Source organism: Littorina saxatilis, linkage group LG4, assembly GCF_037325665.1.
Source record: "Littorina saxatilis isolate snail1 linkage group LG4, US_GU_Lsax_2.0, whole genome shotgun sequence".
Taxonomy (NCBI): domain Eukaryota; kingdom Metazoa; phylum Mollusca; class Gastropoda; order Littorinimorpha; family Littorinidae; genus Littorina; species Littorina saxatilis.
The window spans coordinates 61,005,638-61,021,166 of NC_090248.1; the positions used below are offsets into that span (position 1 = coordinate 61,005,638).

The 15,529-nt window shown below is 44.5% G+C and overlaps 1 protein-coding gene across 1 annotated transcript in view; it reads left to right on the forward strand.

Annotated features, from left to right (window-relative positions):
- The window catches only part of LOC138965675 (neuroglian-like), a 41,152-nt gene that overhangs the window by 8,028 nt on the left and 17,595 nt on the right, over positions 1-15,529 (forward strand). The window contains exons 6-10 of the mRNA XM_070337851.1: positions 2,356-2,658; positions 9,113-9,184; positions 9,434-9,505; positions 9,648-9,873; positions 10,327-10,474. Of these exons, the coding sequence (XP_070193952.1) occupies positions 2,356-2,658; positions 9,113-9,184; positions 9,434-9,505; positions 9,648-9,873; positions 10,327-10,474 (821 nt within the window). The remainder of the gene's footprint in view (positions 1-2,355; positions 2,659-9,112; positions 9,185-9,433; positions 9,506-9,647; positions 9,874-10,326; positions 10,475-15,529) is intronic.

Below are 15,529 nucleotides of genomic sequence, written 5' to 3' on the forward strand. Positions count from 1 at the left end.
GACATGTTTGGCGTATTATTTCCAATATATCCGTTCAAAAACGTTAACATCTAAATATCATTTACAGGATCTATTTGAATACACAAAAATCTCAGTATTCCCTGAATAAATATCACAGGCATACCGACGTCAGTTAAGGAATACGCCCACCAGTGACATTTCAACAGGGAAATCACACTGATATCTAAATATCCACTGGAAAAAATATCACTGGCGTCTCACTTACAACTCGTATGCCACATGCCTTTGGTATTCCCACAGACAATGCACGTGCCAGTGTGTTCAACCATCCACGAATAACCGCGACAGTGTGTTCGACCATCCATGTCTAAACCTTGACCACAGCAGCTACTCTTCCCAGTGGTCGATAGTTGACTCATTGCCTCACTCACTGCGCCATTAGGCACGCAACGTTAGTTATGGTGTTTGGAAAAAGATTGTAATTTGGGTGCCGGCCGAGGGCGCCTGTGGGGGGAAGAGGGTGGGGCCAATCAACGCCCGAGTTCCCACACTGCTAATTATCTGGTGGCAGAGAAGCCTCCGATGGGATTAAGAAGAACGGGTGTCCCGATGGTGGTCCGTAATTCGATCGGTTTTAGTGCGCAACTTGAGGGGATTGAAACAGATCGTTTGAAAACTCCTGGCCAACTAATGAGCTAACGTTTCAGTCCTGTCGGCAGCGCCAGTGACTGGCTATTAAAGATGCCTTCCTTTCCGTGTAAAGCATTGTGTAAGGCACCTCAGATCTGTCCAGGCTTTTACACGGGGTGTCAGCGTCCCTCCACTTGGACATACACAAAAACTCAACAGCATGGCTGCTTCCTGTGTAGGGTGTTCGGGTTTCTTTTTTTTAATTTTATTTTTTTATTGTTTTGTGCTTTCATTTTGCAGATTGACATAGGTGTTAAGTACAAAACCAATTCATCAACAAAGAAACAAAAATCACACTATGTACACAAAGCAGCCAGGTTTTACAATCAGAATATAACCAGCAACCGACAACCAGCAGGAAATCGAATATAACCAGCAACCAGCAGGCAACAACCGAATGGTTACAGCCGATGTTGACTTTTTCTCACCATTTTTAACTCCTTTGTCACACAAAAATCATTTCTTGGAGCCGTTAGAGGCGTGAATCCCGAACCACATAGGTCACGGGAAACGCGTTGTTGAGACATTTTGCGGCATCAACCGATGAAAGGAACAGCAAGTACTGGATACACACTTACACGGTGGATAGCGATATTGTTACTCAATACGGGATTTGAAATGTCTGGGGTTTTTGTTTTTGTTTTTGATATATATGTCCCAGTTGAACGATCCTCTTTATCCCGTGTAAAAGGCTGGACAGATGCGTGGTGATGTGCAACACCATGTAGCCTACACGTGAAGGATTGTATCTTTAAAATGCTAGTTACGATGGCGCCAGTGACTGGGTATTAAGCGCTACGTTACGATGGCGTCAGTGTAGCTGCATGTTGCACGGTCCGTTTCCCGCGTTGTCTGATGAAGGGCTTTTAGTGCTGATGATTGCGATAAAATAAGGTTGGGTTAGTGTGATGTAATGTGTCACAAGAGATTTTTATCTCTGTTTTTGTCGGGTTTTTTTTCTTCTTCTTCTTACTACTGTTCTTTTCGGTGCAGTAGTGTCAGGCGTGGCGAATATGATCGTGTAATTGTCTGGTGCAAGTTTTGCCTTTGCTTGTCATAGTTGTGGGATGTACCCGCCTTCGAAAATTATATTGGGGTTTTCCCACAAACTAAAGATCCGATATGTCTGCCATCTGCAGATTTGTGGCAATGTTTTGTTAAAACATGTCCGGGTAGGGGCAGGAAGGAGGTAACCCATGATGATGATTGATGATTGATGATGATGATGATGATGATGATGATGATGATGATGATGATGATGATGATGATGATGATGATGATGATGATGATGATGATGATGATGATGATGATGATGATGATGATGATGATGATGATGATGATGATGATGATGATGATGATGACGATGATGACGATGACGACGATGACGATGATGATGATGATGATGATGATGATGATGATGATGATGATGATGATGATGATGATGATGATGATGATGATGATGACGATGACGATGACGACGATGACGATGATGATGCTACCGATGATGATGCTGACGATGACGACGACCTCATAGACGACGACGACCTCAACGACGATCATGTTCATGATATAAACTACATAAGGACCGTGACCACACACAATAACACGTTTGATGCCACATTCACTAACCTATAAAGGGTCCGTAAAAAAGAACCCGTTTGGAACCACATTCACTGACCTTCACCCCACCTCTTTTGTCTCCAGGTTTCATCCACATCGAGGGCAAGCCGCCAGACCAGGATGTGGTTGAGGGCAGCAGGACGCGCATCGTGTGCAAGACGTCCTCAGACCCCCTCGACTCCTCCCAGCTCCACATCCGCTGGCTCATCAACGGTCGTCTGCTCAACATGTCGGCGGCGCCGGACAACAAGTACGTGCAGAAGTCGGACAAGAGTCGGCACGCGCTCATCATCAAGAACGCGCAGCTGGAGGACTCCGGGGAGTACACGTGCATCGCGTCGCTCGGGTTGGACTCGGACAGGGCTACAGCTCTGCTTACCGTGAAAAGTGAGTGGTGTGTGTGTGGGTGTGTGTGTGTGTGTGGGGGGTGTGTGTGGGGGGGATGTGTGTGTGTGGAGGGGGAGTACACGTGCATCGCGTCGCTCGGGCTGGACTCGCACAGGGCTACCGCTCTTCTCACCGTGAAAAGTGGGTGTTGTGTGTGTGGGGGGGGAGGAGGGGGGGGGTTGCGCGAGTGTGTGTTTTTTATTTTTTTATTTTTTTCTGGCTTGCTTTCAATTGGGAGTGGACTTCCACGGGGCTACTGCTTTGTGTGCTTTATTTCTTGCATTCTCTCGCTATTTATTTATCTGTCTGTCTTTCTTTCTGTCTTAGTTTGTCTTGTTCCCAGGGGGTGGACCTGGATAAAGCCACCCTGCTTTGTAATGATAAACAACATCATTCCTAACTGTTTCATGCAATTTCAGAGTCGATCATTTTATGGGACGAGCAAATTGAATTGAAAGAAGTGTACATAACAGTCACAAAACAGTCTACAAATCTGTTTGAACTTTTGCACAGTGAAGGTTTTTTTCAAGAGAACAGAAAAGAATGAAAGAGGGACTGACGCTCTAAATATCCAGCATTGCTCAATGTAGGCCGCTCGTACCTGTAAATGCTCAGAGAGAGTTTTGACAAACTGAGTTGGAAAGTATCAATCTTACAGGACGTGTGACATGCATAGAATGTAGACGTTCTTGCAATAGCAACATGAGCGTCTTGTGTAGAATTCATATTTGTTCCCAAACACGAACACATACACCAAAACAGTCACGCCCTCTGGTGTTTAATTAATATTTGTTCACAATACGTTGCACGAACAAAATACACCAAAACACGCACGACACCAAAAATGACGACCCAGACAAGCACGGACACAACAGGCAAAAACTACAACAGAGACTCTCGATCACAGACACAAACAGCAAACAAACATGACGTGGCCCTACAGCCGTCAAATGAGAACGTGTTGAAGAATCGGCCAGCCGCCATAAAGCGACGAAGGCATGTGAGCCCCATAGCAGCCGTCACGTCCAACACAATGAAGGCGCCAAGACGGGTCTAGGTTTCACGTGCTGGACGTTCATTCTGACAAATACCTCTGTCCGCCCGGCCCTCACTTCCAAGGGCTACGGAACATTGGCTGTGGCACCAGCAGGGTTTAGTGTCTCTCAGCCCGGTCTTCACTTCCAAGACGTTAACAGCGGCATGGTTAGGGCTACGGAACACTGGACGTGGCACCAGCATGGCTAGGGGAGAAGGTTTAGTGTCAGTCAGGCTGGAGGATTGCGGCGTGTGGGACTGATTGATTACCTGTGACTCACCTGTCCCCCATTGTTCTCCATTGTCCTCCATTGTGCTCGCTGGCCTGCGTCTTGCCGCTTGGTTAGGCACCTGGTGATGATGTGGGCCTCTGATAACGATGTCAGGGAGCGTTACATGTTTCCTTTCAACAGATTGGATGTTTTGTGTTTGCTCATGAATGTGCAACACACATGAGACCAAGATTGTCAAGACTGTGGTTGAATGTCGATTACAAAAATATCGTCTATTACCCGTCTTTCCTTTTCACAAATCTTAATTGTTTCCAGTGCCCGGACTGGTAACCAGAGATATTTTGTACATTTCAAAATGCCCTTAGAGTTACAGAGGAATCAACAATCGTTCAATGTGTTACTTAAGTGCCAAGGAAAGGAAAGCATGATCTGCTTTGACGTTATGGAAAAGGTCAAAGTCGAAGCGAGCTAAGTAGAACTTTCGCATCGTAATTGCAGTTTCCATAGCATTGAAACAACGGACAATATGGAACTCTACGCTTACGGGTTTTTTTCGGAAAGATCTGCGAAGACAAAACCTAAACACATGTGTGTTGGAATATGCTTTTGCCGGACAGAAGGGTCTATCCCTTAATAATTGTTCAGAAAATGTCAGCCAAGATAAAGGCGTCTCTTTAATCGTATTGTCAACTGCAAGAAAGGAAATCTTATGTCATGTTGCTATGAAAACTATAACGGCAAGCAAGGTCCAGGATAAAGTGTAATCCAAAATCAAATAGACTGCCAACGTTCCAGAATTCAGAATAATAAGAAATAGGTATTTTGTCATTATACAATACACGATAAAGAGAGAAGAATTGCCAGTGTCTTGAAAACCGGCCCAAAAACACAATCGCAGAAAGGCGTCCAAAGAAGGAGTCCACAGAAGCCATAGAACTGAAGAAGCAAGCTCACGTCATAGCCCTTCCGGCCAATGGAAGCCCACTTCCTGCACACAATATTATTGTAATCCGCCGCTTAGCTCGCCCGGCAACACGGATCATGCTTGTCGTCTGCTCCTTCACCTGTGAAAGGGGAGACAATCATCGGGAGTTATTTCCCCCTGACGGCTGCTTTGAGCCATCCAAATGGCTGGGTCGTCGTCCAAATTACGAGGTCAGGCAAAATGGCGGCACAGTCGATGAGGCGCGTCCATGTTTTTCTTGCTTTGTCGGTCAGCATTATGCGATGTAGTTAAGGCATAGATCTTGACAACTGGTTTTATCATAAGAAGTTTAACACACCAAAAGACAAGTGCGAATTTAAAATAGAGGCACAACTGATGACAAGCAATCGATGATTCTCTCGTTATTAGTAAAAGCGAACCGACAAAAGTAACATAAGGTCAACATTCCCATAGAGAAATATGAAAGAATAGAAAGTCAGAATTTGATCAGATCCATTGATGTTTCTTGCTTCATTGGTCAGCTAGCTATATACGTGATGCAGTTCAGACAAGACAACTAAGTTAAAGATTAGGCGACGGAGGAAAGTAACAACGAAATGGCGACACAACTGATGAGACACATCGGTATGACACTCTTTATTACTCAGCGATGTGATGTCGTTTAGACATGTACACCTGGATTAGAAATATGATGAACAGACCTACACAGGAATAAGAAAGAAAAAAAGAACAGACCTGAATTTAGAACATTTTGTCCAATTTTAAAAAAAACATAAAACATTAAAAAAAAATGTTTTTTAGGTTTTTTTTTAGATGAAGCAAAACAAAACAAGGTTGGTACACGTTTAGAGAACTACGAAAACGAGCACAAAATAGTTTTTGGAACGTTCTGTCGAATTTCGATTTCGGGAGAAAACAAATCTGAAACACTGACAATGCACCTGCGGATCGATCATCGAGTGAAAGAGCGAGACACGGACACGCATGTCTCTAATCGATAATTTCTCTCTTTAGGAGAGGCGGAGAGCAGGTGGTGGTGGGGTGACATGGACAATTGGTTCTGTTACTGGTACGGAAATGACTTTAACCACGGTCAGGTAATGGTGGACATTTTAAACTCACTGCTTCCGTGCAATGATGGAACAATATGTGTATGTGCGTGCGTGCGTGCGTGCGTGCGTGCGTGCGTGCGTGCGTGCGTGTGTGTGTGTCTTTTTATATGTCGTATATGTCTATCTGTCTGTATGTATACATGTATATGTCTGTCTTCATTCTGACTCTCTGATAATGTGTTTGTCTGTCTGTGTTTGTGTGATTGTCAGTGGAACAACAAAAAGTACAAAAAGAACAAGGAAAATCAAGTCAGCATTTAAACAATCCTCCAAGACTTTTATTGACGGACTTGTCGGAGAAAGTATTCCCCGTGGAAGATCAAATTGCTTGTCCTTTGCGTCTTTGCAACAGGTTTGATAAAATCAATTTAAACAAGTCGCGTGAAGCGATATAAAAACATTTAGTCAATCCTTAACAAACTATAAAGATAAATAACGCCCAAAAACAGTCATCCGAAGACCGAGGCGGGTCACCCTCGTCTCCGCGAAGCAAGCGACCGAAGTACTTACTGGACCTATTTTCTTCCATTCTGAGCACAATTTTAGAGTAAACATGACATTACCCAATATTGACGGACTGTGTGATGATATCTTCTGCTATGGTCTGTTGAGACAGTGATATCAAAATCGAGACCGGAGGTCTATATAGTTTTAATCTGTAACTGAAAATTCGATTTTAAGGACAACTTTAATGAGCACACTAATGAACTAATTTTTAAACTTCCAAGCTGAAATGCAATCCCATAGTCCGGACTTCGTCGAAGATTGCTTGACCAAAATATTAATCAATTTGGTTCAAAAATGAGGGAGTGACAGTGCGGCCTCAACTTTCACTAAAAGCCGGATATGACGTTATCAAAGATAGTTATCGAAAAAATGAAAACAACGTTTGGGGATATCTAACCCAGGAACTCCCATGTGAAGTTTCATGAGGATCGGTCCTGTAGTTTTTTTCGGAATCGTTCTACACGCACACACATACACACACACACACACACACACACACACACACACACACACACACACACACACACACACACACACAGCCACACACACACACATACACCGCCACCCTCGTCTCAATTTCCTGTCTATGTTAAAACATTTAGTCAAAACTTGACAAAATGTAAAAAGGAAACTGGCATGTGCCATTTCACGAACAAGCAAGACAAAGAAACAAGGGGGGGGGGGGGGCTGTGCTCTAGAGAACAAGATTCAATACAAGCGCGCATTCCTATTTCTTTTGTTTGGATAGAAAACTGGCATGTGCTACATTACGAACAAAGGAAACAAACAAGTAAGAGAAACAAGGACAAATAACCCGAAGGAACGCACAATAAAAATCAGCCACACGTTCCTATTTCTTTTGTCTGAACGGAAAAATAAAACAGCCGATACACGCACACAAAATAAAACAACATAACCAAGTTACAAGATTATTATCTAGCTTGATTGTTTCTTTCCCTTCCTTTTTTTTTGGGGGGGGGTACAATTTGAAGAACTGGGAGTCTGTCATTGTCTTTGTTCCATTGAAGAAGAAGAAAAAACGAGGAATGAAATAAAATTATAAAGAAAACAATAAAAAAATAAAAAAATAAAACGATCATGAAACGATTTGTTCGTCCACCTGGGTCTTTAGCTTTTTACCAAAGATGAGCGCTGTTTTTGAGAAAGTGGCATTATGCTAAAAAAAAACTAAAGTGAGAATGAATGCTGTAGTTTCAAAGTACAGCTGTGGTACGTTATGAGCTTGAGACGAAACCCTGTGTATCTCTGAGACATTGCCATGAAACGTGACGACATTGTATTTTCTTTTCATCCTGATGAAACTTCTTGGTTGAGACTTCACAATCAAATTATCTGGTGCTATTTTCTATCCTTCGTCCGCATAGGGGGTGGGTGGGGGGGGAGGGTTACCAGCAGATAAAGTGTGCTTTGCTTGTATTTATTCGATTCTAAAAAATAATATAGGAACAGACTAGATCTATTTGTTGTGACCCGTTTCACGCTTCACGTTTCGTGTAGTTAAATAATCCTTGTTCTGTTAGGTTCCCTTTCATCTTGTTCACCTCTCTCTACTTCTTCTTCTTTTTTTTTTCTTCTTCTTCTTCTTCTTCTTCTTCTTCTTCTTCTTCTTCTTCTTCTTCTTCTTCTTCTTCTTCTTCTTCTTCTTCTTCTTCTTCTTCTTCTTCTTCTTCTTGCGTTCGCCGTCACACCATCAGTTTAGTCTGCGAGACGAATGACGTCGTGGCTTCCAGGTCTTGTCTGCTCCCATAGAGTTTGGTGCGGAGAGGGACTGATGCTGGCCACACTTTGTCTCTGATTGGTTTGAGTTGGGGGCATGTCATTAAGACATGTTCTGGAGTCTGGTCTTCCAGACCACAGGGACAGGTTGGTGATGGGGTCAGCTTCAGCTTCCTGAACATGTGGGCATTGAGGCGACAGTGACCAGTTCGTAGTCATATGATCACTACTTGCTGCCATCCTTCTTCTTCTTTGTTCAACATTGCTTGTATTTCGTTTTGGGATTGTTCGTGACTGTTTACCTTGTCTCATCAGGTTGTCCTGATGGGAGCTGGCGTGTCTGTGTTTGCCTGTCTGGCTGTCTGGCTGTCTGGCAGTCTGTGTGTACTTTCTGATTACCTTGTCCATATTGGTTTTCCCTTATTGCCTCGGGGGTGTCGTCAGACCCAGAGATTTCTAAATTTCGTTATCGGCTTTTCCTCCTATGTTTTTGTATGTCACTCAGGGTTTTCCGGGTCTTCTCTTGACATAGAGATCAACGGGCACCTCTAGCCCATCCCATGAGATTTTTGCAGCCTACCTTCCTGCATGTATCTTTTGTTCAAGTTGTGTTGTGTTTCTTTCATCCGTATTGTTTCAGATCGAACAAGATCCCCACTAGATCCGGAGATCCGAAGTGTATTCGGCAACAGGGCGGAACTGTCTGTGTCTAAATGTGCCTTTGTCGGGGCCCACGCAACCTTACTGTCTTTTTCACAAATATTGTATTTGCTTCAGGTCACCCCTTAGTCCCACTAGACCTTGACATCCGCAGCTTGCACGGCAACAGGGAGGAGCTGGTGCGTCTATGTGCTCTCTCTCATACCTGTCTCCTTCTGCTTCAGGTCGCCCCGGAGCCCCCCTAGACCTGGAGATCCGCAGTGTGCACGGCAACAGGGAGGAGCTGGTGCGTCTATGTGCTCTCTCTCATACCTGTCTCCTTCTGCTTCAGGTCGCCCCGGAGCCCCCCTAGACCTGGAGATCCGCAGTGTGCACGGCAACAGGGAGGAGCTGGTGCGTCTATGTGCTCTCTCTCATACCTGTCTCCTTCTGCTTCAGGTCGCCCCGGAGCCCCCCTAGACCTGGAGATCCGCAGTGTGCACGGCAACAGGGAGGAGCTGGTGCGTCTATGTGCTCTCACTCATACCTGTCTCCTTCTGCTTCAGGTCGCCCCGGAGCCCCCCTAGACCTGGAGATCCGCAGTGTGCACGGCAACAGGGAGGAGCTGGTGCGTCTATGTGCTTTCACTCATACCTGTCTCCTTCTGCTTCAGGTCGCCCCGGAGCCCCCCTAGACCTGGAGATCCGCAGTGTGCACGGCAACAGGGAGGAGCTGGTGCGTCTATGTGCTCTCACTCATACCTGTCTCCTTCTGCTTCAGGTCGCCCCGGAGCCCCCCTAGACCTGGAGATCCGCAGTGTGCACGGCAACAGGGCGGAGCTGGTGTGGCAGGCGGGTCCGGACCACGGAGCCAAGGTGACCCACTATCTCCTGCAGTTCAACACGTCCGACGCGCCCGACGTCTGGTACGACTACTACGAGACCATCCCCGGCGAGAAGCTGCACTACTTCGTGGACCTGCCGCCCTGGGGGACCTACACCTTCAGGTCGGTGTTGGCTGTTTTTTCTTTCTCTTTTCTTCAAATAAGAAAAAGAAAAAAGAAGAAACAAGAGGACAAATAAAAGAGAGAAAAAAGTGAGTGAGAAACGGACTCGACTATCTCATTTCAGCAGGTCTTGCCCCCTAAGGGTAGGTGATAAGGCGCGAGGTGAAAAAAAATTCTGGCGTAAACGTCACTTGTGATGACGTAGAAAGCAAAGGGGAGTGCATCGAGAGTGGTGCAATTTGATTTTGATATTTTGTTTTAAACTCATTGACTGCTTTTGCATATTGTGTAATAGATAACCTGGCTGTCTGCCATGTTCTTATATCATTATGTAAGTTTGTTTGTAGGACTCCACCAGAAGTTGCAGGCTTGTTATTGTTTTCCCTTTTTCAATAAAATGAATAACATGAACATGTAAAACAGAATTAAAACCTTGTTTCAACAAACGTCCAGACTGCTGGCCAACAATGAGTTGGGTCTCGGCGAGCCCAGCAAGCCCACTGCACAGAGCTGCACCACGCCGCCAGACCGCCCGGACCGGAACCCCAAGAACGTGGTCACCTTAACCCACAAAAAGCTCTACCTCATCGTTGAGTGGACGGTGCGTTTTTTGTTTTGTTTTTACCCTTTTGTAATTTAATTTTACTTTTTTTCTTCTTTTTTTTTCTTCTTTTTTTACGCGTATATGGAAGTTTAGCGTTGTGATGGTCCAGTTTGATAAGGTCCAGTATGGATAGTTGGATAGTTTTCTTTGTTGCACGTGTATATATCTTTTTGGAAGTTGTTATTGGGAAGATGGCGTTGGCTGTGTGTTTTGAAACTGTGATAGTGATTGAGTGTGTGTGTGTGTGTGTGTGTGTGTGTGTGTGTGTGTGTGTGTGTGTGTGTGTGTGTGTGTGTGTGTGTGTGTGTGTGTGTGTGTGTGTGTGTGTGTGCTTGCGTGGGTTCGTGCATGCGTGCGTATCTGTGTGTGTCAGTGTGAGTCTGTGAGTGGTTGAAGGGGTAGCCTATTATCATAGTCAGTTATTTATTTATATTTTCAAAACTTTATAAAGCTTGTGTTTGTATAAGCCTCGGGAAAAGGTCGCAATGCGAAAAAATCTGAAATAGACAGAGGGAGAAAGACAAAGAATGAGACAGAAAATAGTGCAGTGTATAAAAGTGTGCGTGCGCATGTCTTGGAAGGACTGGGTGGCCGAGTGGTAACGCACTTGCGCTCGGAAGCGAGAGGTTGCGAGTTCGACCCTGGGTCAGGGCGTTAGCAATTTTCTCCCCCCTTTCCTAACCTAGGTGGTGGGTTCAAGTGCTAGTCTTTCGGATGAGACGAAAAACCGAGGTCCCTTCGTGTACACTACATTGGGGTGTGCACGTTAAAGATCCCACGATTGACAAAAGGGTCTTTCCTGGCAAAATTGTATAGGCATAGATAAAAATGTCCACCAAAATACCGGTGTGACTTGGAATAATAGGCCGTGAAAGTAGGATATGCGCCGAAATGGCTGCGATCTGCTGGCCGATGTGAATGCGTGATGTATTGTGTAAAAAAAATTCCATCTCACACGGCATAAATAAATCCCTGCGCCTTGAATATGTGCGCGATATAGATTGCATAAAACAAAAAAATTTTAAATCCCTGCGCTTAGAACTGTACCCACGGAATACGCGCGATATAAGCCTCATATAGATTGATTTATTGATTGGAATGATATGGGTCAGTGTGGGGGTAGGCTGCTACATGTCCTAATGATTGTTTTATTAAACATTTATGAGAAGCAGCACGCAGGTTGTGCGTGGGAAAATCGTTTCTGTTTTACGTCATCCAAACATTGTTCTAGTCAGTCAACTAGTGTTCAGTCTAAATCTGGAGACATTAACAGACACAGCGAATGTCAACATCCACCAAACACGTAAATAACGTGCAGGCTGTAGTTAATAGGCTGACCAAGACAATTTCTCTGCTCGCCAGTCTCGCAGCTCAGCAGACGAGATTAGAAACGATATCACCGTTTTGTGCCTTCATTTTCTCCCTTTATGACAACGCTCGACAGAAATGACTTCATCAGAAAATGCAAAAAAGCTCGGAACTTCATCGGAATCCGCTGAAGAACTCTTTTTAGTCGCTGCGTATAAAAAGTCGATTCTATTCACGCGAACCTTCCCTTTCAGGGCCGGGAGCCCGGGCCCCTGAATTAACACGTCAATCCAATACACTGGGGTCCTAACTCGGTTTGCCTCCCAATTCGCTCCGCCTTAGCCAAGACACGCTATTTGGCCGTAGAGAATTGGACCACTCTCGATGCACTCCCCTTTGCTTTCTACGTCATCACAAGTGACGTTTACGCCAGACTATTTTTTTTACCTCGCGCCTTATTACCTACCCTTAGGGGGCAAGACCTGCTGAAATGAGATAGTCGAGTCCGTTTTACACTCACTTTTTCTCTCTTTTATTGCTTTCTCTTTTTTCCTTTTTTTTCTTTTTTTCTTTTTCTTTATTGAAGAAAAAAGTGCGTGGTTCGGCACTTTCTGTTTGGGTTAAATTTTGCTGGTGGAATGAACAAAATAACGGTTTTTAATTAAAGCAGTCAGACGGCGGCTTGGCCTATAAGGGCCAGACAGTCCTCAAATATGACAACTTTATAGACACACAGTGAGCTAGGCAATGCGTGTTTGCCATTCAATATTTAGAATGGAGCTTGCTACCAAGGGGATGTAATGGACTCTGGAGGAAGTAATGTTTTGAATACGAACTGTTCCAAGACATAATTGAATCCTCGGGAGCTGGGGAAGAAAGGACTAGTCAAGTCAAATTTGATTAAAAGTATTTTAATTCTTGGCTTGCTCTTGTGTTCGCGTCTGCATCGATAGTGGGCTGAGCGATTTTATTTAGTTGAAGAGTTGCAGTCGTTACTTGTTATACGGAGATGCTGATTTTTTTTTAACCATCATCAACGCTGAATGAACCGGCACGGTTGGCCTAGTGGTAAGGCGTCCGCCCCGTGATCGGGAGGTCGTGGGTTCGAACCCCGGCCGGGTCATACCTAAGACTTTAAAATTGGCAATCTAGTGGCTGCTCCGCCTGGCGTCTGGCATTATGGGGTTAGTGCTAGGACTGGTTGGTCCGGTGTCAGAATAATGTGACTGGGTGAGACATGAAGCCTGTGCTGCGACTTCTTTTTGTCTTGTGTGTGGCGCACGTTATATGTCAAAGCAGCACCGCCCTGATATGGCCCTTCGTGGTCGGCTGGGCGTTAAGCAAACAAACAAACAAAAATCAACGCTGAAGAAAAAGAAGAAGAAGATGATATATTTTTTTTTGTTGAGTTTTACAAGTTTTCTGTAAACAACTTAGGCGAACCTGCACCCATGACAACCGCACACTTACTCCAGAAATGCCCACTGCAGGAGGATAAAAGGCGCACAGCATGACCGGATGAGACCCCCCTGCATGAGAAACTGTTTAGCAACCTGGCGGCCCCGAAGAAGACGGCGACATTGGTATGCGCCACAAGAGTGGAAGTCTGAAGAAGCGAACAAGGAAGAAGAAGAAGAAGAAGAAGAAGAAGAAGAAGAAGAAGAAGAAGAAGAACAACAACAACAACAACAACAACAACAACAACAACAACAACAACAACAACAACTTGTCCTGTCATGCTATATGGCGTGTAGAAAATCAGACTCCAAAGAAAACATCAAAATGGACAGCATCGACGTCGTATACGCGTACTTTCTGTGATTGTCTTGAGAAGTTTTCAAGCGTGTAAAAGAGAAGACAGTTCTGTCGATTAGGCCAAATAAAAATATATGTTGGTTTAGGGTAACGTGACCCAAAAAGATTGGGTCGGTAGGTCGGCTTTTTTTCTCTTTTTTTGTTCATTTAGTCGACTTTTAAGGAGGTTACTTCCCTTAGTCTCGGGTATGGTTCGCAAAATGTGCCAAAAGGTTGGGTTTTTTGAGAAATGAAAAAAAAGTTTTTGGGTCGGCGGGTAAAAATAGGGTCGGTCGAGTTACCCTAAACCAACATATATTTGTATTTGGCCTTATAAAACAAAACATTTCTACTGATCCTACTTTGAAGGACTGAAAAAGAAGAAAAAGGCTGTTTTAAAATTATGAAATCGATAAGAAGAGAGTGTTTTTTACGGTACATTTCGTGTGAGCGATTGTGTTGACCGTCAAAGATATGTCCAGGTTTGCCTTTAATTAGTGTTCGATACTTTTGCGGAATGATACCGTTTGCGTATACATGTACTTTTGCCTTCAACTCTTACTTCTTTCCGATACGCTGAGGTCGAAAAATATCCATTTTTGACAGCATGTACAACCCCCTCCCGCTCCACCCATTCGCCACCCCCAGCCACCCCCAGCCACACCCAAACCCTCACGTTTTACGTGATCATTGATCGGAAAGTTGTAGGTAGTCATTAGGGGCATAAAGAAGGCGGAAGAGGGCGCCACTGGAGCCATTACTCAAGGCAGCGTGCTCGTTAAAAGCGCCTTGTGCTTCCTGGGCCCGCCACGAAAATCGAAAGAGCGCAAATGCAAGGACACGTCTAGTGGTAATGATGGTTCGGCCGGTTGCGGTTCACTTGCATTAGAGACTGTAGAGAAGAAGAAGATGAAGAAGAAGAAGAAGAAGAAGAAGAAGAAGAAGAAGAAGAAGAAGAAGAAGAAGAAGAAGAAGAAGAAGAAGAAGAAGAAGAAGAAGAAGAAGAAGAAGAAGAAGAAGAAGAAGAAGAAGAAGAAGAAGAAGAAGAAGAAGAAGAAAAAGAAGCAGAAGAAGCAGAAAGAAGAGGAAAATTTGCCCCCTCCCCACCCAAAAAAAGGCTTGTAAAAGTTTTACAAAAGGTGGCAAGAGGGAATGCAATCCGTTAAGAAATTGCATCCGTTTCGTTTGGATAGTGACTTCATTTTTTTGCCGTGTTCACAGTATTTACTGATTTGTTGATTTATGCCCTCTCTCTCTCTCTCTCTCTCTCTCTCTCTCTCTCCCCTCTCTCTCTCTCTCCCCTCTCTCTTTCTCTCTCTCTTTCTCTCTCTCTCTCTCTCTCTCGCTCTCTCTCTCTCTCTCTCTCTCTCTCTCTCTCTCTCTCTCTCTCTCTCTCTCTCTGTGCAATTTATTTCTTACTTTTCTCTCCTTTCGTGAAGAAAAACACCCTCCCAGGCAATAACATTTTAATGACCCAAAGCCTACAAGTGGTGAAGGTTTGCAGGAAGCAACCCACCTTTCAGATCTCTCCGCCATTTATGTCAGTTTGATGCCCGTCTGATCGTTAATGATGATGCCACGACTTTCTCTCCGTCTCTGCCTTCTCCTTTGCTGGACAGTTTAAATCAATATCGGCGTTTCCGAGACAGTTAAATAGAGCAGGCTGAAAGATTCCGTTAACTCAGAGGAGTCGTTATAGAGGAGGAAACGGCCCTGCTGGGGTGTGGAGGACTTTCACACAAAAATGTTGACAGCTTGCTGCTCCGAAGAAAGCCACGTGAAGGCCGGGACGCGTGTCTGGTCAGATAATCATCAAGTTTCGTTGTTGTTTTTGTGTGTGTTTTGTTTGTTGTTTTAGCTGTGCCAGTTTGATGCTCAGCCAAAAGTTTACAAAAAAAAGTGAAAATAAAACTACACGTTGATGGCCTGAGATAAAGTGCATACACATTT